Source organism: Prosopis cineraria, unplaced genomic scaffold, assembly GCF_029017545.1.
Source record: "Prosopis cineraria cultivar Desert tree isolate PC_DT_omini unplaced genomic scaffold, ASM2901754v1 PC10, whole genome shotgun sequence".
Classification (NCBI taxonomy): domain Eukaryota; kingdom Viridiplantae; phylum Streptophyta; class Magnoliopsida; order Fabales; family Fabaceae; genus Prosopis; species Prosopis cineraria.
Genome location: NW_026555341.1, coordinates 33291218 through 33310507, shown reverse-complemented (window position 1 = coordinate 33310507; position 19290 = coordinate 33291218). Strand labels below are relative to the sequence as shown.

Here is a 19290-nt window from a genome sequence, read left to right as displayed (position 1 = left end):
GGGCAGAGAAGTTCAAGAAAGTTAATGTCTACACTAACTCTACAAAAGTTCTCTCGCTAATTCATAATGAGTTTTCTACTACTCATCTACTCACTACTATTATTAATAGAATCAGAGATCTCACCATGCGAGATTGGACAACCACGTTCGACCATACTTTTAAGGAGGCAAACAGATGTGCTAATTGGTTATCTCATCAAGCTTACACAGACAATCTTTGTATTCATATCTTTGATATTCCACTGCCTGATTGTTGTAATATCTTATACGCTGACATGACTCATCTTGTAAATTAGCACGGTTTACCCGTGGGCTCCAATTCAAAAAAAAAAAAACAGTGACTTGAACACTTGAATACAAAATATAACAGCTAGAAACGACGGGCCTAATAAAAACGGTTCTATAAACGGTTCGCAGTTTTAACTTTCCAACTGTGTTAAAAATCAGGATGAGATAGTGCCACTTAGCAATGAGAATGGTGAAGTTTTACACTCCATTTATGAAAGTGACCACAACAAATAAACTTTACAGAGGAGAAAACGTTAAGAGTTCTGACTCTGGGAAAACTATACACAGCTGTTGATAATGAACAAACCTATAAGCAGAGAAACCAGCATTTCTAGTCTCTCTGTGCTTGCCTCATCTAAAAACAAAAGCAAGAGCGTAAGATAGCTACATCGCTTCGATCAGTGTGGGAATTGAAATCTATACATCATACACAGGCATTCGTTCTTCAATGGAGAAACGGCAGATTGGGCACCTCTTGCACTTTTCACCGCACGTGCTGTTATCCACATTAATATTGTCAAAATTGGACGAGAAAGTAGTTCAAATTTATAAGATTCTTTGTTATACAAAATATATCAGCTGGCTAAGCAATATGCTCATGAAAACAAACGAGATTTTATTGGCCAGTCCAACCAACATGGGTTTAGGGTTCTTACCCGAGAATTTCCCCAAAATTATTTTTACTAAAGGGGCTTAGGATTCTTTTGTCCAAAAAGAGAAAGGGGGGGGGGGGCGCTTAGGATTCTTACCTGCAAAGAATGTGATGCCTGCATGGAAGCAGGACCACATTAATCTGCTCTTCAAAGCAAACTCTACATAGGATCCTTTCCTGAAATACCCACCAATCCCTTTTAATAATCAATTATACGGCCCCAAGTCATATGTAAGGCAATTTAAGAAAATCAAAAATAATTATAATACAGCTTGTGCATGAATATATGCATCACTTGAGATTGCAAACTTGCGTCAGTGCATGCATAGTGCATATTAACTGCTGATATCTGGACTTTCCGTGGTAGTGACCCCACAGTGCGAAAATGGTTGTGGGGTATTGGTCTCACTGAAGTATAAATCCAAGATTATTCATTGCCATGATAGAGAACCAGATATTGAATTTCCTTTCAACATTTTGTCATTAAGAAATCAATTTTGAAAACCACCACATATAAAGGCGGATTACGTGAAAAAAAAAATGAAGAAAGGTAAGTTACAGGAAACACTAGTGTATATTTTTGTAAGTTCATCGGAAGTTAGACCTAAATTTAGAGAGAATTAAAGGTGATCCCTCTTCATAGACTTCTAGATCCCCCTTTTCACTAACTAGGTATGTTTTTATAGCACAACACCATGTGATACACATCGAAAATCACTCGTTACCACATGACAGACCACAAAATGGACCCCATTTTTTTAGCAGAAAATTGACCCAATTTAATCATATGAAAGTTCCAAGATGCTAGAGCCTGATCAGTTTCAACTTCAAATTATATTTTTAACTTTAAAATGAGGACCTAAGTTTTGGCCCAAAGAAAAAAAAAAACTGAGGAAATGAGATTAATATCATATCAGGATTCTTACTCCCCAGTCCCTAATTAAATGAAAATGAAGAAAATGCTCCATGAGCAAAAGCTAATAAGATACTTCTGCTACTGATTAACAAACTTAAATGTGGAAGAGAATCAATCAAGGTTGAGAACATTACAGTTTGGAGTCTTTCGTACTCCTGCTGACTAAATTTCGTAATCTCGGACTGCTCACCTAGTGCAGCTTGTAGTTTCCAGATCTGGCAGTTTTTAAGAATTATAATTACTCGTGTATAGGTAAAAAAACAATAAAATTGGGGGGGAGGGGTGATGCAAGGATTGGTGCTATCGCTATATATTTTGATATTAATCAAGTCAGTCCTTTTTTTTTGGGGGGGGGGGGTTTCAAGGTCTTTACCTCCTCAACAAGATCTGCTTTAGGCATTTTCTTCACCATATCAGGGGAGAAAGTATTATACCTAAATAGTAAAACAAATTACATTCATATACAGTGAAAAGTAATTTCGATCAATACTCCATGTTACAGCTGAAGAGAGAATCAGTGTAGGCGTAACTGCTTGGGTCACATAAGTTACTCGAAAGCACAAAGGGAGAGCAATGCACACCTTAAAGCAAGTCCAGTCCAATTGCAGGTTTAGTTAATATGGCCATCAAAATAAGCCAAGTTGAATATGTTATACAAAATTATTTTACATTTTGAAAAAGCATAACCAAAAAACTTTGATTTTAGGACAAAATGACGCACTGTTCAAGACTTCCAAGATAAGGATGTAAAAATGTTCATTAAGTTTCTAAATTAGGTTTTAAAGCAAAGGGAAAACAATAGTCCAAAAACTGAATTGCTGTCAAACATGCTGTAAAGAAAAACTGACCCTGAGCCCCCGTCACAATAGAGTCTGGCTTGTTCCTCTCGACTTCCTTCATCTATTGACCACCAACCCAGCAGCCTGTTAATGCAGAAAATTCAAACAATCAAAAATCTGTCGCAGTTGAATAGTATCAGTTTTTCCTCGCTCAACAAATAAATTACCGAAGATAATTTTTTGGCATGGATCCAAAGATAAATTTTGGTTTCATAGAAAGCAGGAACAAACTAATACCTTGAGCCATGGTGCAAGAATCCAAAACAATCGCGGGCTTTTAGTGCTATATTTGAATATCTTTCAGGAACATCTCCAGTGTAAACCAAAAGAACTAATTTCTCCACTAATCTATAAGCCGCAAATAAAACACCAGCTCCTTGCAACAGAAAAAGGGGAGAAAAGACAACAGCACATGACATAGTTCTCGCACCAGGTGGTGTTCCCTAAAAAACGGGGGAAAAAACTCAAAAAATTTGGAAAAACTTGCATCTTCTGAAAATATCAAGAGGCCCTTGATCGAAATATATCATACCTCTAAATGCATAAATAGCAGAATTTGAAAAGCTATGAATGGAATTTTCATGATATGCCCACCGATGTCCTGCAGACTGCATAGGCCACTTTGCTGCCTCTCTTCATCTGCAGAAACCACCAAACCTCTATCCCAGTCCAGGTATCTTACAGTAAATGATGATGTAAGTGATGATGAGCTGGGATCTGCTGTGTCAGTGTGACATTTTCCATGAATTGTTGGATTGTACCACTTTGTGCATACAAGAAAGGCAAAGCACTCTGCAATGCTGCACAAAGATACAGGGATTTCATGAAGGTCAAAGGCACAAGATGAACGACTAGATAGAACCAGTGTATCAGAAATGTAAATTTGGCTATACCCAAAGTTAATAAATAAGTCCCACCAACCAAGAGCAGCAACATCACCTGCAGGTGATTGAAAGGATAATTAGTAAGAATATGATAGGCGTGCATTCAACAGCTCATCAGACAGTGTGATTAATATCAAGAATGTGATTACAGTAACACAACTCAGCAAGTAATCTTGATATCATCAAAACAGTGTTTTATTACTATAAAGATAGTTACCAACATGTGTCCTACTTGAATTCCTCACCCTGATTGATTCATTGCACACAAAAAGGAAGAAATAGGCCTCACCCCATATATTTGATCAATGGGCAAGTGACACATTGAAATAATGTCTTTTTTTGGGAAAATTACATTGCAGGAATTCTTTGTCAAAATATGTCCAGAGTAGAAATAATTAAATAATTTGCTAAACACATATAAAAGGTTCTTAAAAGATCATCCATATGTTGACTTCAATTAACAAGCTGATTCTTGGTTGTTTCTAAACCAGAAATATGTTTTCCAAAATTATAGTTCTCTCTCTTTTTGCATTTCAGTAAATTGAAACATTATTTATTCTATTGCTCAATCAGAGAAGTTCTTCAAGAACAAGTTATGCCATCTCATCCTTGCTTAAAATTTCACACAATTACACAATATTCCAAAAGAAAAGACATATTAGACAATAGATTTTGACAAAATACAGAGGACAGGAAACATTTCTGAGCAGCAAAAAGAACATGGTATACATTATTGTGATTCACAACTTGACCACCACCTACCAGACTGCAAGTGCGTTATTTAATCAGGCAGCATTCCTTTGACTGCTTAACAAGAAACAGATTTCACGAGTACTGAAAAGCACAAGTTATATCATGATGCAGATATCAACTGATGTTCAGAATACCTATTGCTAGAGGTCAAGAATCTCAAATGGCCCCGTTATGTTCAATATATGTTGCAAATGAATGATCTTGAATTGTTTCATTTTATCTCATCATCATCCCCTTCTAACTTTTCTTTCCTTTTTTTTTTTTTAAATTAAGAATGTATAGATCCAGGAGTAGATATAGAATGAAATTTTTTCAGGGATCTACTCCTTTTTCTAAACTTAAGTTTAGGCGACTAACAAAACCCAAATATCTTTTTTTAACTAATAACAAAACCCAAACTTAAATTAAGAATGTATAGATCCAGGAGTAGATCTACTCACCTAAACTTAAGTTTAGGCGAGTAACAAAACCCAAATAACTGGAAACAATTTGTTTTACAAAATGCAACTACTCAAAAGGGTGTCCAGTGCAAGACTAAGCCCCTTTTCTTAGAACAATAACCTACTTTAAATACCATGCTTTCCGAGCCTTTGACCCAATAAGAAGAAGGCTCACAATGTGCATTAAGACATATCTTTTTTCCTTTTCTTCCTCCTTGAATAAACCAAATACTCACTAAAATTGGTAAGGTGTTGTTCCCTTGAAGGTAAAAGAGTTCAAGCATAGAGTTAGTCACGTGTTCAAGAGAGAATATCATTTCAACAGGATGTTCATGGACATTTATCTAAGTCCATGTCACCTTCATGGGTGATTTGCTGTTAAGGGGCTTTTAGGACTTGGTTTACAACGGAGATTTGAAGTTTTGGAAACCATGTAGCAATGAGAGAGGCTTCCCACCCACCTCCCCACCCCAAAGAGAAACTTCAGGACATTGATGATGTTCTTAAGGCATCAAGCATCCCATAAGCCAGGCCTATTTTCTCACAGCTACTCCATTCTGTTAAGGGGTATCAGCTATCAACATAAGGCAAGAAATTTGATAAACAACCCCCCTGTGAAGGAAGATGTTGGAGAATTTGTGTTGAAGTAATCTTTAGCATTGTCAGATCTAAATCATGCTGGATAAAGAGTTACATAGCTTAACATCAATCTCTTATATCTCCCCCATTAGGGTAAACTCAAGTGATTCTTCCGTGATCATTAAAGAAGTACTGAAACGTCTAGCCTTGTTAGGTTTTCAATACAGTAAATTATTGTGAGTGGCTTGGTGAAAACCCAAGAGAACACTTACAGAAGTTATTAAACGAGACCCCTAAATTAACAATATGTCCAAAGGCTAGTTGATGATAGAGCACAAGGGCATTATGCAATCCATGTAGCCGAGTCCACCTAATAGGATAAAGCTTGTTACTATTGCATTGTGAGTAGCTTAGTGGTTATGGAGATGGGAATTTTTTATATAATTGGAAAAGTTTATATACTTGCCATTGGAGAGCAGTAGTATTGCTTTTTGCACAGGTGAGGGTACAAAACTCTGAAAACTGAAAGTTAGGTTGCCCTGATCTGTAGTTTCATGGCATGATTTCGCTAAGAGTAGTGTTGCTGGCAACATAGAAATTCCCATGAGCTTGCCTAATTTTGCAGGATATTATCATAATCTAAAATCTAAATCATGACAGCTAGAGCCGATAATTCGGGCTAAGCCCGACGAGCTAGCCCGAATTGGCCCGAAAAATTTTAGGGCCGGGCTTAGAAAAAAGGATGCTTTTTTACGTCCGAAAAAATTCAGGCCAAGCCCGATCGGGTTCGGGCTTGGCCCGAATACCCGAATAAAAAAATTATATTTTTAAAAAATATATAAAATATAATAAATATTAATTAATTCTTTAAATTTTAGATCATTTTATACTAAAATACCATATATTTGAGTCCTAGACATCATTTAAGTATTAAAAAAATATATTTTATATTTTTTATAAAATAAAATAATTAATTTCAAAGTGAAAAAAATAATTAAAAATAATTTTAAAAATTAAATTCGGGTATTCGGGCCGCCCGAAGCCCGAAGAAATTCGGGCCGGGCTTAGCTATTCGGGCTTCTCAAGGATACGGGCCTGTTCGGGTTCGAGCCTGTTCAGGCCAAGCCCAAATAAGCCCAGCCCGCTCAAATTCCCGACTCTAATGACAGCTAACAACATAAAATTTAGCAACATAATTAAGATGCTTAAAGAGCTTTAAATAGACAGCAAACTAAAGTTAAGTTTGGTACAACAAACATTTTTCAAGAGAAACTCTTCACATAGCTTTGATGTCCCAACAAGGTTCCATAAGGAATTTCAATAACCATATCCTTTTACCAAGAAATCATAAAGTGAAGCATTACCCTTCATGTGACCTGTTGCTCCCACGTCAGCTATCCAAAAGGCAATGTTTTGAACTTAGAAGGTAAGGGTAGTATAGGATTTAACTAGTTGCATCACATCCTCAAATCCTATCACAATATCCAAGAAAAGACCGGTTTGAACTACCTTATATGAATAGAGGGGAAGTTACAGAGTGACCTTGAGAAGGATAAATTAGTAACACAAATCAATAGAGATGATTGAGTCGAGCCGCTGCAGGCAAAAGTGAACTGCAGCATAAGACAGGCACTCTAAGTGAATCTGGTTGTGGCAGTCGAGCTGTCGACCAGATTCAGGTCTAGCTGATCAAAGCTTTCTTAACAAGGCTAGCTCGCATGTTGATGTCAGTGAAGGGAAGAATGCTTCCAAATAGAACAAGCACTTTTCACACTTTGTAGACATCTCTTGGTTTCAAGGGCTAAGCTCTGTCTATCCAGAGTTTCAGTATTATAGGCTCTTGGCCAAAAATCAAAGATGGATCAGCCATTGCTTTGATACAGTGAAAAATGGCAAGTATAGTCTTTGAATGTGATGGAGACTTGGTACTATAGGATACCAAGTCTCACATTAAGTAGTACGAGATGCTCAATGAGGTATATAAGCGGGTCGATTCTCCCACCTCAACAGCTAGCTTTTGGGGTAGGGTTTCCCATCCCATTTAGGTACCCATTAATTGATATCAGAACCTCATTGTTGACAGTTCCAGAAAAAGCTACACATAAAGGGTTCTGACCGAAGGAGACCGAGTTAAGTGCTGCGGAGTGCAGCCATCAGGACGTCAGCTTTTTATGGGAGGCCAATTGATAGAAACTTGGTAGTATAGGATACTAAGTCCTACATTGAGTAGTATGAGATACTCAATGAAGTATATAAGTGGGTTGGTTCTCCCACTTCAACAGCTAGCTTTTGGGGTAGGGTTCCCCATCCCATTTAGATACCCATTAGAATGCTTATCCATTCATAGGGGAGGCAAATGCATAAATATGGAAAGATGGCAACAAGTCTACCATCCAGTCCCACATAATCAGCAATCATAATTTGAAGTAAAATTAAAATAGAATAGCGAGACTAATAGGTACCTAAGTGGGAAGGGAAACCCTATCCCCAAAACTTCTTGTTGAGGTGGGAGAACTAACCCATTTAAATATCTCATCGAGCAACCCATACTACTCAATATGAGACTTGATATCCCATGCTACCAAGCCTTCATCAATTAGCCCCCTATGGGAAGCCAACATCTTAGGGGCTGCACTCTATGGAACTAACTTGGCCTCCGACCAGTCAAAACCTTGGTAGGTAGCCCTCTTTGAAATTGCCAACAACCTAATTCTAATACCAATTGATAGGTACCTAACAAGATAAGAAACCTTATCCCAAAAGCTAGATATTGAAGTGGGAGAACCAACCGCTTAAATACCCCATTAAACATCTCATACAACTCAATAAGAGACTTGGTATCTCATACTACTAAATCTCCATTAGAGACCTAAAGAGCTAAATAAGGAATTACTAACATTGACAGATCTTTAAAAAAAATAATATCAGAATCTTAACTGAAGCTGTAATAAATAAAATCATGGGATTTTCAGCAATACATGGGGGCACATTTGATTTAACAATGAAACTATATTTACTTTTTTATAAAATATTTTTCTCCAAGCTGAGATTTATAATTTTATTTTGTAAAAAGGGTTTCATTTAAAATGTTATATTTATGCCATATTGATCTTAAATATGGACTAAATTGATGGGCATTTCAAGGCTTGGCTATGTTGTTTTGTACTAGGCTTTACCCAAATTGAAAACTTGAACATAGAAAAGTTCAAGTCCCAAATAAAGCCACATCAAACTGTCACTACAATGGGAATGAAAATTTTATATTTACCCTCTCCAAAAACAAACAATCCTAAAGGGGGAAAAAAATTGATCACCAACCATTAATATGTACTCCAAGGCATCATAATAATAAACAAAAATCCCAGAGCAAGGGCAACTAATTACTCAGTTTACAAGTAACAAATAGGAATGATCAAAACTTACCACATATCTTAAGAAGAGTGAACACTGTAGCAGCAATAAAGAAGACCATGGAAATTGCAACCCAGAAGTGCTAGAAAACAGCAGTACATGCTTTAGAATCCAGATTTTGTGAAAATGAAACCCGGAAGGAAAAAAAAAAAAAATCACACTATTGAGTAACACATTAAAGTTCTTTTTGAGGAACACAATAAGGTGATGCAAATGAAGAACAGGTACAAAAGGTCTTTGACAATGGGTAAGAACAATCCTTCAGGAAAACTGAATGAAATTTCTAGAACCAAGGTTTTGAAAAGAAAATTAAAAAGCCATACGCTTAAAATAATAAAGGAATTAGTAATAAAGAGTACTCCTTATTCAAGTGTTAATTCATGGCCTATTTATTTCTTGATTCACTCCAACTATTTTATCCTGATGTTCAATTATATCACAATTCTAGCAAAAGATCCTTTTGACCACAAAACAAGAAACTGACTTGAGATTCTGAACAATAATGCATTTGAACAAATGTCAAGCGTCATCTAATCAAAGATAATTAGATGGATTTTATCAACTTTCTATTCACTGTTCCACATCGATTATCGCTCTATAACTAGAGAATACCTAAAAAAATTTATAAAGGAATTTGTTAAAAAATGTTAATTATGTTATAAACACTATTCTTAATCCTTCATGCAATATAACAGATACTAGTGGAAGCAATAGATAGGTAGCAATCTATTTACAATCACTGATGTATTGAAATTTAGTACCGAACAATATACTTACAGGAAGGGTTTCCCATATTGCTTCATCACTCATATTCTCATCGTCTCCAGGCATTAAAGCCCTACACATCCTATGTAAAGTGAAGAAAATCAGAGAAATGATGCTTTGATTTCTTACTTCTTTATAACAGAAGAAGCTAGAAATACATAGGAGACCCAATCAACAAGTCTGCCAGTGTGAATCCCATGAAATAAACAAGCATAAATGGCAAAATTAAAAGCCATATTAATTCAGAAATAAAGGCCAGCTAAAAGGGAAATTACAGGACTGACTTTTTTCAAAAATAAACCACATTCTTCACATGAAATATTTCTCTAATTGAAATATGTGGGAACATTTGATATTTATTGTAAATATTATCTTAGTGTACAGCCTTTATTAGTATTTAGCAGGCTTTATTAATTCTCCCTATTGTATATTTATTCAGCAAGTACTTCAGTATTGAAATGAACAAAAATTGTTTTCCTCTCAAATTCCACATGGTATCAAAGCTAGGTTGGCTCCATTAGGGATCTGAAACCTAATTAGGGTTTCAGCCACAAACAAATGTTAGTTACTTAGCTAGGGTCGAACACGGAATGGGCTAAGGGAGAGATTATGGGATCTCATTGCCAGAAAAGGAGGGACCGGAAACTTCCAACCAGTGTGACCTAGAAGTATCGCAGCCATTGGTGGCGCATGGCCTTCACATACGCCACTCATCCCCTCGGCAACAGAGAGAGAACTTGAGTGCATGGCTATGCACGACTAGCTTTCTTCAACAACGATCACCTTCTCTGGTAACAAGGTGTCTCCGGCATGATTGGTGCTTCATTTTTGCACCTTGATGGTCGATTATGTCTAACACCAATGAAGTAAAGGGATAGAAAACATAGGCGATCAAATGGGTTTGATACTTCTAGTCCATTTGTTGGTATGTCTCGGCCTTGTAGATATGGCGTGCAATGGAATTCTTATTTTGTGTCAAGAATTGGTGATGAAGTTCAACCTCACATCCGTCGTTGCTGGACCTAACACAATAGTTAGGTCAGATTTCAACCACAGTACCTATCTTTTTAGCAAAAAGAGTTAACTTTCTTTAAGCCCTTAAAACCTCTCGAAGACACTTTGTGGATTGTTGACTTGGAAGCATCAGACCATATGATGAGTTGTCATCAATTGTTTACCACTTACATCCTATGTGCTGGGAATGTTAAAGTGAAGATTGTAAATGGTTCCTTAGCAGTTGTAGCGGGAAAAACGAGTATTCAAATTTTAGACTCCATAGTATTGGAATCGGACTCCATGTGCCTAAACTTAATTACAATATGCTTTCCATCAGTCTATTGATCAAGTAGTCAAATTGTTGTGTTAGATTCCTCCAATCCAATGGTGTGTTTCAAGATCTATCATTTGGAGCAACTACTGGAAGTGTTAAGGAGTATGAGGCGCTATACTATTTTGAAGTAGCCGCTAGGGTGGGAAACTCACCAGTTGTCGGTAATTCTACATCTACCCTTAAAGTTAATAATTTTATGTTGTGACATAAGAGAATAGGTCACCCTAATTTTTATTATCTTCAATGATTATTCCCCACCTTATGTCCAAACATGAATGTTAATGAACTTCACTGTGAAGTGTGTGAACTTGCTAAACACCACAAAACTTCCCTTCTTAAAGCCAAATACTCACCTACCAAACTGTTCACAACCATTTATAGTGATTTATGAGGACCATCTCATACTCCTAATTATACTAAAACAACATGGTTTATTTACTTCATTAATCGCCATACTCGTGTTTATAGGGTTTCTCTTTTAAAAAACAAGTCTGAGATTGCATCAACATTCATGAATTTCTTAACCATATCAAAACCCAATTCAATACCACCATCCAAGTCTTATGCACTAATAATGGGATTGAGTACTTTAACCAATCTTTAAATGCCTTCTTCCAAATGCATGGTATTGTCTATACCAATTCATGTGCTCATACACCTTAACAAAATAGGGTTACAGAAAGAAAAAATCGGCATATACTTAATGTTGCTAGAGCAATCATGTTTAATTGCAACGTGCTCAAGTTTTATTGGGGCGATGCTATTTTGACTGCAACCTGCCTAACCAACCTTATGCCCAGTCTAATCATATCCTTTGAAACCCCTCTCCAGAAATTGCAAAGTGTTTTTTTCCACATCATGTATTGAAACCAATATTCCGCTTTAGGTGTTTGGTTGCACAGCCTTTGTCCATAACCACCAAAGCAATAAACTTAAACTTCAAGCAATCAAATGCATATATCTAGGCTATTATATTGCTCAGAAAGAATACAGATGCTTTGACCCTCTTTCTAAACACAAATTTGTCAACCGTGATGTCATCTTTCATGAAGATACTTTATTCTATCCCAATACTTCAATTCAGGGGGAAAGCATAAGTGAATCTCAAACTTAGGAACAAAAACCTAACAGAGAACAGGTGTTTCATGAGCCATGGATTACACCAACTGAGCCATTACTACTACCACTAACTGATGAACACAGGCAAACAAGAGGGGATGCAAAAAGATCACAAAAGGAAGAATTACTTGTTTACATTCAAAAAAAAAGAAAAAACCTAAAGATAATGAGCAACTTGTACTATAAGCATCAAGAGCGTTGAAACAAAGGTAGCTCCTAGAGCAGAAATTCAAAGAGACTTAGAATTTGGGGCAACTCCTGAAACTCCAAAGATAGATAGTACAAAACAAGTAAGTGCATCTACTAATCTTGATCTTCCTATTGCTTTAAGGAAGCAACCTCACTCGTATACTTTCCATCCAATAGAGAGGTTTCTTTCACACAAAGCACTTTCTCCTCAATACTAGGCTTTTATTATTAATCTTGATAAGTTGAAGGTGCCTAAGACTATACAAGAAGCTTTAAACATCCCTAAATGGAAGAGTGTTGTCATGGAAGAATTGAGGGCCTTAAAAAAGAATAGGATGTGGAAACTTGTTCAGCTACCCAAAGGAAAAGAAACAGTGAATTGTAAGTGGGTGTTCACCCTAAAATACAAAGCTGATGGAACTCTTGACAAGTTGAAAGCACACTTGGTTGCACAAGGGTTTACCTAAATGTATGGTCTGGACTACGAAAAAATATTTGCTTTGATGGCAAACTTAAACACTATCAGAGTCTTGTTGTTTGTCGCAGCTAATCTTGAGTAGCCTCTTCACCAACTTGATATCAAAAATGCATTTCTAAATGGAAAGTTGAAGGAATAAATCTATATGATTCTACCTCCCAAGTTTGATAAAGTCATAGAAAATGTGAACTAAAAGAGTCTATACATGGCTTGAAACAATCACCAAAAGCTTGGTTAAATAAGTTCTCCAGAGTGCTAAAGTCCAAAGGCAAGCAAGCCCTATCGGATCATACAATGTTTGTCAAAGTCAAGGGAAGCAAGAAATGCATTCTTATTGTCTATGTCAATGATATAATATTCACTAGAGATCACCTTGAAGAAATAGAGAGAGTGAAGGCTACTCTTGGCAAGGAATTTGAAGTCAAAGATCTCGGGAAGCTAAATTTAAAGGGATGTTTTGTTGAATTGCTATAAGATTAGCTATGTCATACGGAAGCGAACGTTAGGCTCTAAAGGAATAGCAAGAACATAAAGTTGAAGCAGCATTGATGAGAATGTTAAGATAAATATGAAGGCATAAACGAAAAAATAAAATCTGAAATGAGCATATATAAAAAAAAGTGAGTGTGGCATCTATTGAGAGAAAAATGATAAAAAATCAATTGAGATGGTTTGGACATGTATAGAGAAAGTTGTGGGAGGTCCTAGTAAAGAGAGTGAAATGAAAAATCTTGAGCCCTACCAAGAGGAGTAGAGGAAGACCAAAGAAAACACTTGTAGTAGTTGTTGAACAAAACCTCTTCATTAATATTAACAATATTCCTAAAAGCTTGGTTAATGATAGCGTCATGTAATCCATATAGCCAACCCCACCTATTGTTGTTGTTAAAGTTGCCAGGTCAAGAAAAGGAATTTATACAACAACAAACCTTATCCCACTAGGTGGGGTCAGCTACATATATTATATGGTGCCATTGTAAATATTGTTAATTAAAAAATCTCACTCAATAACCTCCAAAGAATTTATGTTTTTAAAGAAATATATATACTTGATCTCCTGAAAGAGATGGGTATGTTGGGTTGCAAACCAGTTAAAACCAAAGAAGAAGCTTAAGAAAAATGAGGAAGAGGAGGAGGAGGAAGCTGAAGAAAAGGAAAAAGCAGCTAACAAAGAGATATATCAAAAACTTATTGGAAAACTAATATATCTTTCTCATATGAGGCCAGATATAGCATCCACTATCAATGTATGAGTTGCCCAATGTAGAGTCGTATGGAGGCAATCTACAGGATCTTGCGATATCTAATAAGTACTTCTGGTAGAGGTCTGTTCTTCAGAAAACATGAGCAATGATTCATAGAAGTTTACTTACCCAAAAAAAAAAAAGACCCATGGAAGTTTGCACCGATGCAAGTTGTGGTGGAACCTAAAAAGATCAAAGGTCAAAACCCGGCTATTGTTCATTTGTGTGGGAAAATTTAGTTACATGGAGAAGCTAGACGCAAAGAGTTGCTTTAAAAAGCATTGCTAAATCTGAATTGAGAGCTTCCGCTCAAGGAATAAGAGAGGTATTGTGGCTGAAATGAGTTTTAAACGAAATACAGGTTGGAGCAAGCTCAACATTGAAACTTTACTATTATAACAAGGCTGCCACAAGCATGGCCTTAAATCCAGTACAACATGAAAGATCTAAACATGTTGTGATAGACCAACACTTCATCAGAGAAAAAGTGGAAGAAGGAACTCTATGTTTAACATACTTCCCTACAAAGCTGCAAGCAGCTAATGTTTTCACTAAAGGGTTATTTGGACCTACATTTGAGAATTGTATGAGGACATAATTAGCATCTATGATCTAACTTGAGGAGGAGTGTGGAAATATTTAATATTTATTATAAATATCATATGGTCTCTCAACATATAGCCTTTATTAGTAATTATTGGGCTTTATTAGTAATTATTCTCCCTATTGTATACATATTTAGCATGTATCTGAGTATTGAAATGAATGAAAAATATTTTCCTCCCAAATTCCACAAAATAAATTATCATAATTGAATTTCAAGTAAAAAAGAAAATTAGAATCTAATTTCAACACCCTTCTTCAAGTTGATAGCAGCTATGAGCTAAAATTGCAAATCTTCTAAGTCAATGGACTTTATAATTTTAGTTCTTTATCTTTTTCTTCATTCCCCTTGCTACAAAGTCTCCATTGTTTTTTGCACCTATTGACCTTCCTTGCGTTACTTTGCTGTGAGTCTTAGAGTTTGGTTCTCATGTTACCACTAAAGTACAGTTTTTTCATGCCATCAACTAATGCATTTGGTCATTCAAGCCTTGTAGGAATTGACACCATTAAGAAAAAGGGCACAAAGTTGTTTTTCTTCTTATTACTTCAGAGTAACGCATGCAGAGGGAATAAATAGAAACCTTGACCATAAGCCAGTCACTAGAATTTCGAGAAACAGGTAAATAAAGGACAGTAAATGACTTTAACCAAGGTACAGAATCAAGGGATCAAATATAGCAAGATTAATTTCAGTTGAATCTCATAAAATAAGTGAAATAACTCACAGGTCTTGTGAGATATTCAAGCCTGCCTAACAGCTTAGACATATATTATCACTAAAGCAGGAACAAAAATCCAGCATGATGGCTATCATGGTAACTTTTAACAATAACAAATTACCATTGGACAGAACCTCATTTCATTTATTAATAACTTTACACTTCTCAACAATCAAATGATGTGCTGAAAAGCAGATACCAAATTGGTGAGTTACTTCTACAAATCATCTGATAAAACTGAATGACTGTCACGATTTTCTAGCCAGCTCTTTCATAGCAGTCCCCACAACCATTACACAAGGAAGGCAATAAATTGGTCAAATGATATATGCAAGCTTACCATAATCTGAGAGTGCAAGATTCTAACAATACATACATTAATGGAATGATGGAATTAGATAATTACCTGATGTTATCAATCAAAATTGCCACTTCAAAAGCCAATAGGGGTAAGAAGACAATCTTTAAATTTACCACTGCATCATTGAAATGCATAATAATTCAAATCACGGCATCCAAAAAATCAACAAACTCTTACAAGAAATCCACAGTTTATCTTGATGTCAAGAATAGACGGCTCAATACCATGACTGACAGTTATGAAACAAGAAAATTCGCATACCATGACTGATCTCAAGATGTATACAAAGAAGCAGCTCAAAAGCAACAAGAAAGGGTGTTGCCATGATGGCATGACATGGAGCCCACTGCCAATACACAAAATTTGTTCCTCAGCAACAAGTACCTATCAAAAAACTTCCCAATTCTCTCAAAATTTATAAGGATATTATCTTGCAAAAATTCTTACATGGCGATCATGAGGCATTGAAGGAGCAGGCAAGGAAAACCTTCCCCGTGCTACAACAGAATGAAAAAGCCATAGAGGTGAAAATATGGTCCTGGCAATGGAAACAAAAAGCAAAACATAACTACAAATGGAAGGGTTATGGCATCATTTAATCGAGGCCACCTCTCAATAATATTTCAAGACGAAATCAGAAAATGGACCTCACTTGGACAGAACTGCTTCGAATCAACTTCACCGGTTAATTTAAACACATAAATGCATGGTACATATAACAAGGTATACATAGTTTAGAATACTAACTTGAGTATACTTTTTGTTTATATGATTATATGATATGGTGCCACTGCTCATCTGGAAGACCAGTAATGAAAAAACAAAAAGCAACCAAGCAATCATCCATTTTGCTATAAGTGAACCTTTGAATCAAATGGAATGCACACGATCATGAGCTCAACATCATTAACAAGACCAGTCATTTCATATTCAAAAATAATCAATCATATAAACTTGCTCATGACTTGTCTATAATTTTATAAAGAAAAGTGCCAACCAGAAACCTTGGGGTTTGTTTGGGAAAAAGGATTGCAAGGTGATGGGTTGGAGTGAAGTAGGGACAAACTCAAATCATTTTCAGGATTTTTAAGAGCAATGAAGTGGAACGGATTGGGATGACTTCTCAAATTCCCTCTGCCCACCACCCCACACCCCAGTTTGGCAATTTCTCAACCCCTCAACCAAATTGGGAGTTTGGGGTGGTTGTCTTCCTTTTATCTTTTCAATTGCTCTTTTACCCTTTTGTCATCCAAATATTCTTCACTTACCTTTCTTCTATGAGGTAACACTGAAAACTTAGACCTCAAACCCACCTAGCCCCTTTAATAATATAGTAATTTTGAAGCAGTGGAGAATAGGTTAACATCTCTTTTCCATTAAACTTTCAATCAATTGAACGGGAACAATTCCTCTTCCCACTATACTTTGTCCTGTTCTTTCCATTAATAAACACTCCAGTCCACTCCACCCCACTATCTTTGAATCGCATGAACAAACCCTTAAAAGAAGCTAACAAAATCACTTAGTGCTTTCTGGTCCTCGAAGTTAAAATCTTTTGTAGAAGCGAAACACGTGGCGAGGTGAATTTGTGCAAGACAATGAGGCATTACACAGAATTCTGCAATTTGCACTAAAGAAATAAAAAAAAAAAAATCCGATGGTCTCATTCAACAGACAGTTAACAGTAAATAAGCTGAAATAAAATCAATCAATCAATACCAACCAACAATAATATCAATATAACAACAACAACAACAAGCCTTTATCCCATTAGGTGGGGTCGGCTACATGGATTGCAAGACGCCATTGTGCTCTATCATTTATTAAGCTTAATAATATCAATATAAATTAGATCTAATTCCTGAATAGCTATATTCTGTTTTCACTTACCTTGAAATTGCCAATTTAAACATTGGAATTTGGAATCACGAATAATTTAAAACAAAAGACAATTTGTTAATCCATTGAATGCTCAGACAGAAAGAAACCACCATGAACTATAGAAAGAAAATCATAAAATTTCAATCAATCCAAATATACCACAAATTACAGGGCATGCCAATGGAGAAAACTACATTTTTCAAGAAAATATAACTGTATTATTCTCAATTGATGAGTTTCTAGGGGACGAAAACACATAAACGTCCTCCTTGCTAGCATTGAGCCTCAAAAAAAGGAGAAGAACCAGCACAACCAGAAGCCACTGCATCCACAAGAAAGTAATCCCAATGCTGGGACTGGGAAAAATTTAACAAAAAGGATCCTTCTAACACCACCAGCAAATTATATATCAATTGAATTCTTTTTCAATGCTTTTCACCACAATTTCCAGGCAAACAAACAGAAATTGAAAGAGACAGCACAAAGCAGGAAAGCAAAAACAAAAACTCACCACCATGAGTAATGAACGACACGGTCAAGCTTGAGAACGAGCAGCAGCGTGAAGGAGAAGAGTAAACCATGAGCTGCAAAGACTTGCAGAGACTTGGCTACCCTCCTCCAACTCATCATTCTCCTCCGAACCAGCATTTTGGAGAACCAATTGCGAACAGAGAAAAATCAAAGCCCCAAAAGGACAAAAAGATTCAGAAGACAAACGCCCGCACCACTATTAACTCACTTCACCAGCTCATCGAGCTAACGAAAATTTGAAGAAGAATGTTGTCAAAAAGATGGACGAGGAAGGGAATTCCTTGGAGACAGCGAAGAGAATAACCTGAGAGAGAGAGAGAGAGAGAGAGAGAGAACCGTGCTGTGTCGTGTGCTCTCGAGAGAGATAGAGGAGAAAGCGTTCTCTGTTCACCTTTCCGACTTGGCATTCACGCTATTGCCTCTCTTTCTAAATTCATGAATTGAGGGGGACTCCTAAAGATCTTCATTGGACGGAATTGCCCATCCTTTTCTTCTATGCTACCACGAAACTTACAAATATATAAATATATATAAGACATTTTTTAAATCAGCTTCTTATTTACCAAAAAGTCAACGTAGCTATACGTGAATCCTCAATAGCCTTAAAAACAACACATTTTTTCTTGGCAACGCATCTTTTTTATTTTTTAGTTTCTTTACCAGAAGGCATTTTTTTATTTGTAGAAATAAAACTTAACTCGTTCAATTTGTACTATTTTGACATTTACAAAAAAAGAATTAAAATATAATCCAACTTAATAAAAACTGCCATTTAAAGTAAAATGATATCATGATGAAATTTCAACTCCAGATAATTGCTCATAGCATGTCTGCTGGAGAACATTTTTCTTTTCATTTTTATTTTAAATAATAAAGATATATAATTTTTAATTATAATTTATATATTTACATATATATATTTTTTGGCCAAATATATTTACATGTGTGTGTATGTGATTTATTTTGATTTAAAAGTATATGTATCCTTTATTATTTATAAGTTATTATCTTAAGACAATTCGTCTTATAATGAAAGTAAAATTAGATTCTTGGTATCATGCTTAGAGGGTTGTTAAGTTGTCGACGAAATTAAGTTGGATAAAAATTTAAGATATTAGAGAGAAAGTATAAAAATAGGGACAAGGTAAACAACAAATATTAGGTCTAATTAAAGGGGCTAATTGGTAATTTGTGCAGTGAATCAACAATTAAGTTTAAATCCTTACTAGGAAATATGTTTATATTTATCATTTAATTTTATTTCAAATAAGATTACCTAAAATAAAAAGTCAGCTATAAGTATTT

General features: G+C 35.8%; 1 protein-coding gene across 2 annotated transcripts; it reads right to left on the bottom strand.

Annotated features, from left to right (window-relative positions):
* Positions 1 to 463: 463 nt before the first annotated feature.
* On the bottom strand, positions 464 to 18444 carry LOC129321794 (uncharacterized). 2 transcript variants are annotated; one of them, XM_054967686.1, is made up of 15 exons: positions 18328 to 18444; positions 17966 to 18212; positions 16021 to 16111; positions 15835 to 15919; positions 15619 to 15688; positions 9540 to 9609; positions 8775 to 8844; positions 3589 to 3634; positions 3228 to 3495; positions 2933 to 3138; positions 2705 to 2779; positions 2230 to 2290; positions 1991 to 2071; positions 1038 to 1117; positions 464 to 784 (listed from the first exon to the last, which is right to left on the bottom strand). In XM_054967686.1, exons 2-15 carry the CDS (start codon positions 18100 to 18102, stop codon positions 706 to 708), a joined length of 1419 nt encoding a protein of 472 aa, XP_054823661.1. In that variant the 5' UTR covers positions 18103 to 18212; positions 18328 to 18444; the 3' UTR covers positions 464 to 705. The 2 variants fall into 2 exon arrangements, with proteins under 2 accessions (XP_054823661.1, XP_054823660.1); XM_054967685.1 differs by having other exon boundaries at positions 17966 to 18401.
* Positions 18445 to 19290: the final 846 nt, after the last annotated feature.

What these genes read in the sequence shown, in the direction of transcription:
- LOC129321794 (XM_054967686.1), bottom strand. Translation starts at nt 18,102, where the DNA reads ATGCTGGTTCGGAGGAGAATGATGAGTTGGAGGAGGGTAGCCAAGTCT. An exon ending in CAATATGGGAAACCCTTCCT is followed by an intron (nt 8,845 to 9,539) that starts GTAAGTATATTG and finishes GCTGTTTTCTAG; the next exon opens with CACTTCTGGGTTGCAATTTC. An exon ending in AAGCAGATCTTGTTGAGGAG is followed by an intron (nt 2,072 to 2,229) that starts GTAAAGACCTTG and finishes AAAAACTGCCAG; the next exon opens with ATCTGGAAACTACAAGCTGC.